This window comes from Thunnus albacares, chromosome 23, assembly GCF_914725855.1.
Source record: "Thunnus albacares chromosome 23, fThuAlb1.1, whole genome shotgun sequence".
Classification (NCBI taxonomy): Eukaryota; Metazoa; Chordata; class Actinopteri; order Scombriformes; family Scombridae; genus Thunnus; species Thunnus albacares.
The window spans coordinates 9,116,364-9,129,648 of NC_058128.1; the positions used below are offsets into that span (position 1 = coordinate 9,116,364).

Consider the following 13,285-nt stretch of genomic DNA (forward strand, 5'->3'; position numbering starts at 1 on the left):
ATTGAGAGTCAATGATTCAGCAATAAAACAGGTTTGTTTATACAATCCTAAAATAGACATTAGCATGATTCCAGACTTGCAGTGTTGTAAACTAGATATGCTTGATCTTAAATTAGCTGAAGATCCTGTTCAAAGCCATGCAAAGTTAAAGCCATCTGGGAGGTTATTGCTGTTTTCTGGTTTGGTCTCCTGTGGCTTTTTTTCTCCAGGGCCCCCCGTTTCGAAGACACTGTCGCTCTCTTTTGATCGTCTGCTTTGTTGTAACACTATTGCCGGCCACATACTGTACCCCTTCAGGCATGACGTCTCTCTGTCTATGTCTGTTTGTCTGTTTGTTTATCTGTCTGTCATATCATGATGCTCCTTCCTGTCTGCCTTAATTACTTCCTGTGCTCCGGCCCCATTCTGGCTCAACTGCTGACCTTAAGTCAAAGGAAGTAAGTCCATCCGTCCAGTCGGTTTTCCCTTCTCCATGTCACTGTTGGTGTGAAACCATCACTTTGTCTAGTACAGTATGACCTCTGGGTTTGAACTTAATGTGTGTTGAGTTTGGCTTTTGAATGATGAATAATACGTCTCTTTCTTTCATTTAACATCTTGGAATAATATTGTTTTCTATTAGAATACTATATTTGCTATTATTGATATAGTCTAAGTGATCATTCATAGCTGCAATTTCTTTTGCTAACCAGTGATGTAACTACTGGACTTCCTGTTTAGGTATATTTTTGAGCATAAGGGCACACAAAGGATTATGGTCATCAACAACTGTTCCATGAATGATGATGCAGCCTACTCTGTAGCTGCAGGAGACGAGAAGTGCAGCACGGAGTTGTTTGTCAAAGGTATCTCTATAAACTGTTAACTTTGATACAACTTCTAAGGACATAAGATGTCCATTCAGTCCCTCTTCAGCTTCTGTTACCTTCTTATCTTCTTGTCTGCAGAGTTGCCAGTTAAGATAGTTAAAGGTCTTGAGCCTGTGAAGACCACAGTGAATGAGAGGATTGAGCTGGAGTGCGAGGTGTCAGAGGAGGGTGCTCAAGTCAAATGGTAAGATTATAAAAAGATCCATTTATAGGTGCCATGAATATAAGTAGTATTAAGTATTACATATAATCTGTCAGCACATGAGGCTACACTGAAACAAATTTAGAGCCTCTATCAATCTTCACAGTTCATTTTATGTTGTGTGTCACCAAGTCATATATGACAGATGATTTATGCTGCAATAAAAGAAGAAGCTACTGGTTTACCAACACTGAACAGACAGGATGCCCTGGGGATTGTGGGAAATGTAGTCCTAGTTTTAAGGAACATTAGCACTAACTATGCCACCAAGGTTAAATAAAAGCTACAAATGATCTTGACAGTAGTCTTATTTGTTCCCTATACCGAACCATACTGATGCAACAATGATACATTTATGTTTGTGAACATTATGTTTAGCACTTTTAAGTTGTTTGCTGCTCATTTACCAGAGGAGTGTGAGTGTTTTAAATGCTTCTTAATCCTTTAGGATGAAGAACGGTGTTGAGGTTCCAACAGGAGTGCGTTCCCGATACCGAGTGAAGTGTGAGGGAACCAAACACTTCTTGGTGATTGATGACGCCTCACGGGAGGACACTGGGACATACTCCATCATGGCTACTGGTGGAACATCTGAGGCTCATGTACAGGTTGACTGTATGTAGCATCTCAGCCTTTTTTTATGATTTTTGCATTAATCACATGCTTTTCAAAGTGATTAGTAATGATAATTTGCTCTATTTGATTCTACACCATTTTCAACTTTTAATTAGTGAAACCACTGAAGATCTACCAGGACCTTCAGGATATGACGGTGTTGCTGGGTCAACCCCTCAAGCTGCACTGTGAGATCTACCCAGGCAATGTCCCAGGCCGTTGGTACAGGAATGGACAGCTGATCCAGCCCAATGACCGCATCAATATCATACACAGAAATAAGTATGTCCTCTCTTGATTGAAACTCTTCAGTTAAAACCAATTCACACAACTGCTAACTAGCACCATTTTGGTTTTTCAGGGTTCACCGACTTGAAATTGAGGCCTGCTCCCTTCATGATTCAGGAGATTACACTTTTGTACCAGAGGGATATTCACAGACCCTGTGTGCCAAAGTTCATGTCATTGGTATGCAAACTATATTTCACTGGAATGGAGCTTTTTCTTAACATCATGCTGAAAAAACAACATAATTTAATATTTTTCATGATGTAATTTAATTTTCTGCAGATCCTCCAAGGCTGCACTTGGACAGCTTGAACTTCCCAGACAACACCGTGACAATTGTAGCAGGAAATAAACTTCGCTTGGAAATCCCCATCACTGGAGAACCAACACCCAGGGTGGTGTGGATGAAGGGGGAAAGGGTGAGCTTCTATTTTATTTCCTGCAATTTGTGTAGATGTCACTGATTGGTCAGCAAACCTCACACTACACCACACTAGCTCATCTAGAGATGGAATGAAACCACCTTGGTCTAGACTGAAAAATCTCAATAATAATTGGATGGATTGCCGCTGATTTTTTATACATTCATGGTTCCTAGATGATGTATCCTGACTTGGCTTTGGTGATCCCCTAACTTTTCTTTTGATGCCACCTGTCCTAAACTTTAGTTTATGACAAAATATCTGAGAAACTAATGACATTCATATCATCCCCTGTACTTTGTTTTTAATGCTAATTAGAAAATCTTAGCATGCTAACATGATAAACTATAATGGTAGACATACCTACTAAACATCAGCATGTTAGCAGTGTCACCAGGAAGCATGTTAGCATGCTGATGCAAGCAACACACCTTTGCACCTAAGTACAGCCTCACAGAGCTGCTAGCGTGGCTGTAAACTCTTAGTCTTTATCATTTGTTATTCACCAAGCATCTTATTTTTATTTTCTCTTGACATTACTCTTGAATATACCACATATGTAAAATTCTCTCTCTTTTTTTGGCTCAGGTCATTCTTGACTCGGGTAATCGTGTCCGAGCTGAAACGTATGGTGACCAGACCAGTCTGACGATTGACGTAACAGAGCGGGAGGACACAGGGAACTATAAGATTGTCCTGCAAAATGAGGCTGGTGAGGCCACAGCCAGCGTCAAAATAAAGGTTGTAGGTAAGAGATCCCAAAACTCTTCAATCAAAACACCACATGGAGAATTGCATATTTGTTTCTTTAATCCTTAACATGCCCTTGTTTTATCTGCAGACATCCCTGATCCTCCAGAAGCTCCCTTGGTCCCATCAGTGGGTGGTGATTGGTGCACTATGACATGGGATCCCCCAAAATATGATGGAGGTTCAGCAATATTAGGTAAACATCTCATCTTACCTTGAACAATGATCAGTGATCACAGATTATTTGTGTGCAATGATGATTAACAGGTTTTCTGAACATCCTCTGAAGGCTACTTTGTCGAGAGAAAAAAGAAACAGAGCTCTAGATGGATGAGACTCAACTTTGACCTGATAAAAGAAACATCATTCGAACCCAAGAAGATGATTGAAGGTGTGCCTTATGAAGTGCGGATCTTTGCAGTCAATGCCATTGGTGTATCCAAGCCCAGTGAACCATCCAAAGCTTTTACTCCCCTCGGTGAGTAGTCCAAATGGCTTCTTGAACATCCACTTAGCAGTCTAAGCACTGGCCTTTGAGCTGTTATTGTCAATAATCCGTCCAGGAAAGTATTACATATAAGGAAAGCTTAATCTAACAACCATTTCATAATAATGAACGAAATTTCAAAGAGTGAGGCTGCGATAGTGCAAGTATGTGATCTGCCCTTGGTTCCCTGGCGACGCAGCTGTTCCTCCTCATACCCCACTATCCCAAGCATTCTGACTGTGACCTCCACTGGACACGCAGGAGCTTTAGAGGATATTAAATATGTCTTTATAATGGTTGCCAAACCATCTGTGGATTAGAGGTTTAGGAGATCAGGTCTGTCAGAGGGTTCAATAGGAGTTAAATATGATTCAGAATACAAGAATAGACGGCAAGAGCAGGGACTAATGAGATCTGGCAGGAAGATTGGTAGCATACCAGCCAGAGAGAAAGGCGCCTTGCTCATGTGGTCATGGCTTGCCAAAATGGCTTTTGCTATCTCGTTAATATCCATTGTTGGAAGACAAATGAGGAATGGTAGCTATGACCTGTTTGATTGTTCAAACGTTCTTCTCCTCTTAGCTGTGACCAGTGAGCCCACCATGCTGGTTGTGGATGATGTGACCGACACCACGGTGACCGTGAAGTGGCGTCCTCCTGAAACCATCGGAGCTGCTGGTCTGGACGGATACTTAGTGGAGTACTGCATCGAAGGAAGTGAGAGAGCCTTAATTCTTATAAACGCCCCTATAGACTGTGTGAATTTGAGCAGATGAAAGTTGACAGTTGTGAGAGAAACATGGTGAAATCTTTTGGTCGTCAATCCAAAATGTATGGTGGTCCTGTATTACACTGTAAGACATGTCCGCCAACAGCCAATTAAGAGTTTTTGCAACAAAATGTAGCCTGTATTGAAATTCTGTCAGATGACATTCAGAAATTTAAGACGGGGGTATGCTTGAAATGAACTGGTAGTTGGTACAAGGTGTTGTCTGATCACGTCTGAAGGCAAAAGTATTTTTAGCTGTTAGTTGCTTCACACTCAAAGCCAAGTTGAAAAGCATACCATCATAGAGAGAGTGTGAGACACAATAATATTTGAAAAAGGGATAACAGCACACACTTATAGACAATATTTTCTAGAAGGCATTTATAGTGTTGCACTCATTTGTACCAAAGACAGAAGTAAATTTGTAAAGAAGAAAAAAAGACAGCTTGAAAGAGAAGTTCAAACTCTTATGTGCTTTCTTACCCCCACACACCTTGCCTATCACTGTGTGAAGTGGGTATGCGTCTGATTATCTGTAGCGTAAAGTTACAGAAACTGCCAGATGCAAACCCCCTCCAATTGCGATGTCTGGTTTCAGATCCTGTTCCACCATCCGTCAAGCATTTTGGTTTGAGTATAGTGGCGCCTTACATGCCTGTTTGCCTCAAAATTTATATTGTTCACTGATATAAACTGCTACCAAGATTTTAGCAGACTCATCTCACCAGTTTATTGAGGCCTCAACTTGTTTGTAGAGTTTTTAGAGCGGAGGTTGACATGAAACAGAAATTTGAATGCATTTAACAAATTCATCTTTTCCAACTGGACTGTTCTTTTCCTACAGGTGATGATTGGGTAGTATCTAACAAGGAGCTGACAGAGAAGACCAGGTACACAATCACAGGGCTGTCTCCAGGGGCTAAAATCTTAGTTCGTGTGAAGGCCATCAATGCTGCTGGAGCCAGCGCTCCAAGGACTCTTCAGCACTCCATCCTTGTCAAAGAGGTTATTGGTGAGCTCTTAAAACTGCTCTTGAAAACTTGAAAGTTGTGCATTTTACAGGAAACAAACAAAGATGTGAGAATCATTCCTAAATCTCACATCCTCTGGTCTATCTCCTCTTCAGAACCACCCAAGATCCGCGTACCCCGACACTTGAAGCAGACATATACTCGCAGAGTCGGAGAAGCAGTCAACCTTGTCGTGCCGTTTATGGTAAGGCAATCTCCCAGCTCAGTTGATGTTCGCTGCATCTGTGAGCAGAATACTAAGCTCATGTCACCCTGTGATGATGTCTTTAGGGCAAACCCAGGCCAAAGGTCAACTGGCTGAAGGAGGGTAAGCCTATAGACCCTGCCCACGTCAGCATCCGCAACACAGACTGCGACAGCATCATCTTCATCCGTAAAGCAGAACGCAGCCACTCTGGGAATTACGTAATGTCAGTACAGGTTGAAAACCATGACGACACAGCCGTAATTGACATACAAATTGTAGGTAAGCGTTATACTACCATTATTGACACTACCGCTTCTACATCATAACATTGTCTTAAAGGTATTTTTCTGGAATTTTGTCATTTTTCAAGACCAAACTGCCTGCTCATTAATCTTTTTACTAATTGTTAGACCTACCTGGGCCTCCCCAGTGTGTGACAATTGAAGATGTATGGGGAGGAAATGTGGCTCTGGCCTGGACCCCCCCGAAAGACAACGGCAATGCCCCAATAACAGGCTACACCATTCAAAAGGCAGACAAGAAGACAATGGTAGAAGACTGATTTTACAAAATACACTAAACTGAAATTGTGCATAATAAACATGCTAAATAAACAGTACTTCAAAGCAGTATTTACATTTGCATGTTTTGATCTGCTGTATAGGAATGGTACACATGCATTGAGCACTACCATCGCAACTGCATCGCCATCACAGAGCTGGTGGTTGGGAACGAGTACTTCTTTAGGGTCTTCTCAGAGAACATGTGTGGTCTGAGCGAAGCCGCCACCCAAACCAAAAAGAGTGCCCTCATCGTCAAAGAAGGTACAACTGACTGTGATATTAGCAAGTGAACGCGTACGTAAGTGTGTGTGGAGGGGTGCGATCTGAGGAAGCAGTGTTCTTGTCTGTTACTGTGAATTGATGGATGTTTTTACCCTTCAGGAGCCAAAACCCAAAACTTGATAAAACTAATAAAAATCTAATGAGGGAAAACACTTCCATGGTCATAACTCTGGGACAAGTCACAGTGATGTTACATGGAAGTTTTTTATTTAATCATTTTTCCTCATATTCAATAATATGGAAAAGCTGTTGATTTATTTGCTTTTTTTCCCACAGCTGTTATCTGAAAGGTACTGTCAGTGATATTTTCCACCCTTTTACATATAACAGGGGTCATGGGTATGACTGACAGGCCCTTAAACAGTGGTGTTACAGTCTCAGCTGATGATAAATAAAGAAACATTGTCTTCCCCTTATCACAAAGGGAATTCCCCATTCCCGTACCACACACATGATACCGCTCAGCGACAGTATCATGCACAACCCCGTTCCTTTACCCTTACCCCCACAGGCATGCAAGTGAAACAGCCCGAGTACAACGATCACGACTTCAAAGAGGCGCCGAAGTTCACGCAGCCATTGATCAACACTTTTGCCATTGCCGGCTACAATGCTACTCTCAACTGTAGTGTCCGTGCCAACCCAAGGGTAGGTGGTACAACTGCAGGTAATCATGCTGTATGTAGACTGCGCATTATACTCAGGTAAATATACAAGTTGATCATGTTGCATTATGGAACTGATTCTCCATCTTGTGTGTAAAAACAATTTAAAGACAGTACTGCATCAACCTTTAAAGGGAAACTCTGGTTTATTACAACAATGTGGATCCTATTTTTGTACTTCTTGCAATCATTCCTCTTGGTAATATTAACAATGTACATGCCAAATTAGGCAGTGTTCAGACTGACAAAACAAAGCCCCCTCATGCATTTGAATGAGGCCAGTCCATTGTCATAGAGGCAATTGATACCAGCAATATCATCTGACAAGACATACGAACGTACATTCCAGGTGGATTACTTTGTGACGTAAACGCTGTATTTCTACTGTTTACCTCACAATAACTGATGGCCAAAAGTTGTAATAAACCAGAATTATATGGAGCAAACTCGAAATTCCGATTCCTATATAAAATCTAAGGGGTCAAGTCAGGACACCTCAGCCAATCTGCCTGTTGAATTAATATCATCATGCTGCTGACATTTCTGTATCTGCCACAGCCCAAAGTGATCTGGATGAAGAATAAGATAGCCATCATCGATGACCCACGCTACCGCATGTTTAGCAGCCAAGGAGTCTGTACTCTTGAGATCAGGAAGCCCAGTCCTTATGATGGCGGCTTATACAGCTGCAAGGCCATCAACGACTTGGGAGAGGCCCAAGTGGAATGCAAGCTGGAGGTCAAAGGTCAGTATTGACCAGGAGGTGACAGCTGGGTACATGTCTGTATATGGGTCTGGTTTCCCAAAGTTTTTATTTCTTAATTTCTTTCTTGATGAGGAAATTTTAAGTATCTCATCTTTGCTTCTTCACGGAAAAATTAGAAATCATCAATCCGTTAAGAGTGTAAAGGGGCAAAGGTGACTTTGGGAAACCAACTCCATTGGAGTACAGCAGTGTTTGAACTGTCTCAAAGTATACCAAAGGGCTGACCATGTAGGTGGTGGACATGTAAGTATCTCATTTGGGTTGCAGCAGCTATTTGTAAATTCAGTACTAAGTTTGTGAGTAAAGGCAGCTAGTTTCAAAATAGTGAGTTACTAAATTGGGTCGCCACTTAAGAAGCACAAACTTAAGAAGTGTCTTAGCTAGTGGAATTATTAGTTATATTAAAATAATGAGGATAAAAAAATGTAAAACAGTTGGAAGGAAACATAACTCACTGTAGCATCTCAAGCTGTAAAATAACTTCCACAAGCAACAGTTTTAGGCGGTCCAACAATATATATTAAGCTATCGTATTAAGCTAACGTAACTGACGTCATTTGGTCATTCAGTCTAACATTACTAGCGTAACGTTTTATCATTTGAGGTATGTTTTTTTTGTTTTTGTGAAATGTAATTAAAATCTCCCCATTTTACTTCATTATTAAACAGCATTTAAATCAAGTGTCAAATGTGTTGACCATGTTGCCTATTTTACTCTTTCATTGATTCACTGGATGTGAATATTTAATATCAACTAATCTCAAGGTAAGAACTAGTTTGTGTGGTGCAACCTTTTTTAAATTAATGTTTAAATCTCCACTTAGTAAACACTTATTGTTATTATAACTTTGCTAAGTTTGAATTTATGAACAGCTGGTGCAACTGGCTCCTGAACACCATGTTTAAAACAGACACAAATAATGACATAATAATAATCTTTTCATGTGTGTGCAGTTCACATAATATCTGGTCACACTTTTCCATCACCACAACATTTAGAGGTTTATCCCCCCCTCTGTGTTCTCACACAACTCTATCCAGTCCGGTCCATCCAGTCATCATGTTCATCTTCACAACACACCACCTCTACACACAGGCTTTCACCAGTCACACCTCACTAAGCATAACATATAGAGCTGTGATGCTTTTGTGTTGTGGGTGAATTATTTAATGTCTCCATCTCCAACTATTCTCCACAGATTCCAGCGTCTGCTTTATACCTCTCGGTTAACTCCTCATATAAAAAGAGTTCAGTAATAACTAAACGGTATTCCCTGGTGCACACATATAACTCCATGTAAACATTTTGTTAACCCCTATTCTCTTCTCTCTCCCCCAGTCCAAACTCAAGAATTGTGAATGTATGTTCTCATATAAGGTAAGCTTTCATATGGTTTTGGCATATGAAGCTTATGTCATTCATTATGCATCTTCAAGCCAGCTTGTTACCTCGCTTTTCTCAGTTGGTAGGACTTTTACTTCCCCTCCGAAAGCAGGACCCAGAGAAAGAACTTGTGAAATCAGCCATTAATAAAACAGGATTTGCATGAGCGCCCCAGATCCCCTTAGCTGGCTGACTTTAACAATATTTTGAATATTTTAATCGGTTGCCATAGTTGGTGTGAAATTGTGTGAATTCCACGACTACCTCTCATGTATTTTGTGCCATGTAAAAGGTGAGTAAACTGTTGCAAACTTTCTAACCTTTGCTTAGAAATCAACTGCTGCAGCATCAGTGGAGACTGAGGCTGAGTTTTATGCCATGTAGACTTGACATCTGCGTATCCTTTTTTTTTCTCGGCTGCTGTTGAATGAAGTCATAAAGGATCTGAATAAAGCTACTAACACTGAAATTTTTACCATGATGTGTTTGACCCTGACTGATTAGTGTTGTATGCATAATAGAGGGCAGCACATTTCATTTTGTAGCCCTTTGCTTGTTGCAAATGAGTAGAAACTGTATTAATTAATCTGAGTTTTTTGCAAAGCTCTTGGAAATGCATTGTATTTCAGTGGAATCAACCTTGTCTTTGCTCCTAGTTCTGCAAGCCTGAGCAGAAGTAAGCTGTGTCCCAGTTCCATACTATGTACAAAAAAATACAGTAAAAAAGTATATTCTAAAAATTAAAAAAAAAACACTCTGTGTGCCACACTGCATTTAACTGGAAATCTCAAAACAAATAGGCCTTTTTGACAGAATTCATTTTGACTTGTCATAGTAAGAAAAGCACAGGTGTTACTAATCCCATTAACGATGGCTCTGTTCCATTCAAGCGTCCCAGTAAGCCATGGCAGTGTGACAGTGAACTAGCATGCACAATACCAGGACCCTGAAACTGAAGCAGCTACATGGAATTAAGCCTGATTCATCTAATTGTATTATTTACAGCTGTTCTTTTCCTTCTGTGACATGTGAAAAAAGGCCAATTGTTGAAAATATATATATTAAATCTTAGACAAAATACTTAGCTTTCAATTTGTGAAGTTTAATTGACTTTCTGAGGTTGCAGTTTAAATAACAAGCACTGGCGCACGTATTGTATTATCAAGTATGCTGAAGTATCTCTAAACTATTGAAACATACAAACATCCGTGGTCTCTAGAGGTTGAAGTCTACTGACTTTAGTGATCCATTCCTTTTTAAGCCACCTGCAGATCGAATTTTTCTCTTCCAGTGAAATATCTCAACTTCTAGTAGATGGATTTGGACAAAATTTTGTACAGACATTCATGGTTCCCGGACGATAAATCCTATTGACTTTGGAGATCCCCTGTGTTTTTCAAAAAAAAAAAAATTAAATTCTCTGATCCCAGCTTCTCAAATATGAATATTTTCTTGTTTATTTAGTCTTCTATGATAGTAAATTAAATATCTTTGGGTTGTGGTTGCATTTTGGGAAACAGTGATTGACATTTTCACCATTTTCATAGACCATACGACTAATTGATTAATCGAGAAAATAGTCAGCAAACAGACTCAGGGCCGGCCCTGACCATGTTCATCCCCCAGGCAAGATTTAAATTGGAGCCCTGAAAAGTGCAACTATAGTTCCTCCAGTCCAATAACTCACACTGAAATGAAATGTAACAGTGATACCTCCAGCCCAGACAAATCCTCCCTGTTCTCCGGACAAAAGGCAAGTGGGGGTCAAGGTGCCATTAAATGAGTGTTTGGTAGCTGACCGACCAGTGAGGCTTTGAAAATCAAACCAGATAAAACCCATGTGACTGCATATTTCCCAAAGCTGTATAAAGGCAAGCATACCTGTCAGTAACTCATTTGGTAACCCCTCCCTTATTTGGTGCCCTAGGCGACTGCCTATGTGGCCTATGCCACAGGCTGGCCCTGAACAGAATAATTGAAAAAGAGAATAATCATTAGTTGCTGCCCTACAGCTAAGCAAGTATCGAGTACAGACTTACTATTTAGCACATAATTAGTATGTAGTATTGAACTGGGACACACTGTTTGATTTACAAACTGAATGTACATTGCATACATGAGCTATTTCTGACCACCTCTCTTCTCTTCTCTTTTCTCACTCCTCATCCAGTGTTGTGAGCTCCTGGCCTCTTCGTTGCATTCTGTTTGTTTTGCTCAATCAGCCTGTTCCTCTTCCTCTTCTTTACCTTTCTGTTCCTCACTCTCCACATTTACATCTGTCCCTCCCGACATCATCATGAGAGTGTCTCTCCTCTTTTCTCCCAGGAGGGTTCACCTTCTACGAACTCCTGCAACGCGGAGTGCCCCTACACCTGATTGACAAGTACATGAACGAGACGAAGATTGTCGAGCAAGAGAAGTAAAATCGGACAGAGTGCAAAGAGGCACTTTAGCTTTGCAGACATCTGCTGCCACTAGTGATCCTCTTCTCTCACCTACTGAGGTCAGCAGCCTGAAGGCGGATGGAGGGATGATGGAGGGATGGAGGGCGAGACGGATGGAAGGGTGTGGGGGAAGGTCTACTGGTCTGTGGTGTGGCATGCTGTGTGCAAGTTTGGAGCTAGTTGCCATAGAGAAAAAAAAAAAGCCAGTTCATCTTCTTTGTCACCCTCTTGTGTTTGAAAGACTGTGTCAGCTCAGATGCATGTCGGCAGTGTTTTGGTTCTAGCTTTGATGAGTAGTGTGTAAAAAAAAAAGCAAACAAAAAAAAAGCAAAGTACACGTAGCACAAGCAGTGACACACACCTACAGTTTTAACATGTTGATTTTTGTTGGGAGTGCTTGTTGAAGGAGATAATTTATCACAGGGGTCTGACAGAAGGGAAAAGGGAATGTATAAATAGTTTGGTGTTTGTATGGAGTCATATGGCAAGAAAAATGAAAAATACACCGGAGTAATGTTGGATAAATGAATGTGTTGACCCTTCTATGATAATTCACATTAATATTTGTTCATTTCATGTTTTCCCTCTGGATAAGTGAGAAAATGTAGAGGTTTGTTTACACATTGCATGACACATTATGCTTTTTTGGATTCAAATCCGACTTGAGGCTTGATTGAGGCTCAGTCATGTGCGCATGCCTTTACCTTTGTAATTATGACCCATGGATTACAATAAAAAATAAATAAAATTCTGCTGTTTCTTGTTATGAATGCTCTTTTAGTGTTTGCCTATTTATTTAAAAAAGAGTTTATGCTTACACTTGCCAAAGACTCATTCTTGGGGGATCTGACAGATTAACTAAATCTAAATAAATAATAATAATAAATAACTTAAATTTAAAATGTATGCGTAATTGGTGTAATTTTGTGCACTGGTTCCCAAATAGCTTTTTGTAATTTCAAGAGTTCCTCTCTACATGTCCTTCATAATGGACTGACACAAGTGTGGGAGATGTTGGCATGAAAAATGTTAATCTTTGGACTAAACTCACTGTGCCCACCAATAATTGGCAATAAACGATATTTAAATGTCTGTAATATTGCATTCAACTCCACTTGATTTATCATGCATGCAGGGGCGTAGTTACAAATGTTGAAAAAAAAAAATCCTACTGGCATTTTAACTGCAGGCCCACATTCATCTCCATCTTTTACTGATGAGTTTGCATGGAGGGACTAACTGACTGCTAAAACCTCAAGACAACTGCTCTCATTAATAGGACATAACTAATGATTAAATAAATGTTATTGTATTTATACAGTATATTTACATTTACATTTAAAATATGTCCAGAAAAATATATAGTGAGGACACTGAAGTATATATTTCTTGTGGGAGCTGAAAGGAGTTTACACTTTGCAATTAAATATTTACACATTCTGGGTATTTTTTTGGCTGGTTCCTGTACTTTTAGACCCAGTATATTTAAATTTGACTAATTCTAGGCTAATAAATACATTTTAAAAAAGGGTTCAATCTGGTTCCAGGCAGAGCGGAGGGT

At 40.1% G+C, this 13,285-nt stretch overlaps 1 protein-coding gene across 13 annotated transcripts in view; it reads left to right on the top strand.

Annotated features, from left to right (window-relative positions):
* The window catches only part of mybpc1 (myosin binding protein C1), a 33,715-nt gene extending 21,243 nt beyond the window's left edge, over positions 1-12,472 (top strand). For 10 of the 13 annotated variants that reach the window (XM_044343369.1, XM_044343372.1, XM_044343371.1 and 7 more), the window contains 19 exons: positions 429-437; positions 721-845; positions 948-1,053; positions 1,520-1,686; positions 1,803-1,968; positions 2,048-2,154; positions 2,257-2,393; positions 2,985-3,144; positions 3,238-3,342; positions 3,436-3,624; positions 4,216-4,350; positions 5,247-5,414; positions 5,529-5,617; positions 5,704-5,899; positions 6,031-6,170; positions 6,285-6,444; positions 6,977-7,113; positions 7,689-7,875; positions 11,606-12,472. In XM_044343369.1, the coding sequence (XP_044199304.1) occupies positions 429-437; positions 721-845; positions 948-1,053; positions 1,520-1,686; positions 1,803-1,968; positions 2,048-2,154; positions 2,257-2,393; positions 2,985-3,144; positions 3,238-3,342; positions 3,436-3,624; positions 4,216-4,350; positions 5,247-5,414; positions 5,529-5,617; positions 5,704-5,899; positions 6,031-6,170; positions 6,285-6,444; positions 6,977-7,113; positions 7,689-7,875; positions 11,606-11,703 (2,581 nt within the window). In that variant the 3' untranslated portion in view covers positions 11,704-12,472. Of the gene's footprint in view, positions 1-428; positions 438-720; positions 846-947; positions 1,054-1,519; positions 1,687-1,802; positions 1,969-2,047; positions 2,155-2,256; positions 2,394-2,984; positions 3,145-3,237; positions 3,343-3,435; positions 3,625-4,215; positions 4,351-5,246; positions 5,415-5,528; positions 5,618-5,703; positions 5,900-6,030; positions 6,171-6,284; positions 6,445-6,976; positions 7,114-7,688; positions 7,876-9,235; positions 9,275-11,605 lie in introns of all 13 variants that reach the window. The other 3 variants (XM_044343373.1, XM_044343375.1, XM_044343376.1) reach the window with 2 other exon arrangements.
* The last annotated feature ends 813 nt before the right edge of the window (positions 12,473-13,285 follow it).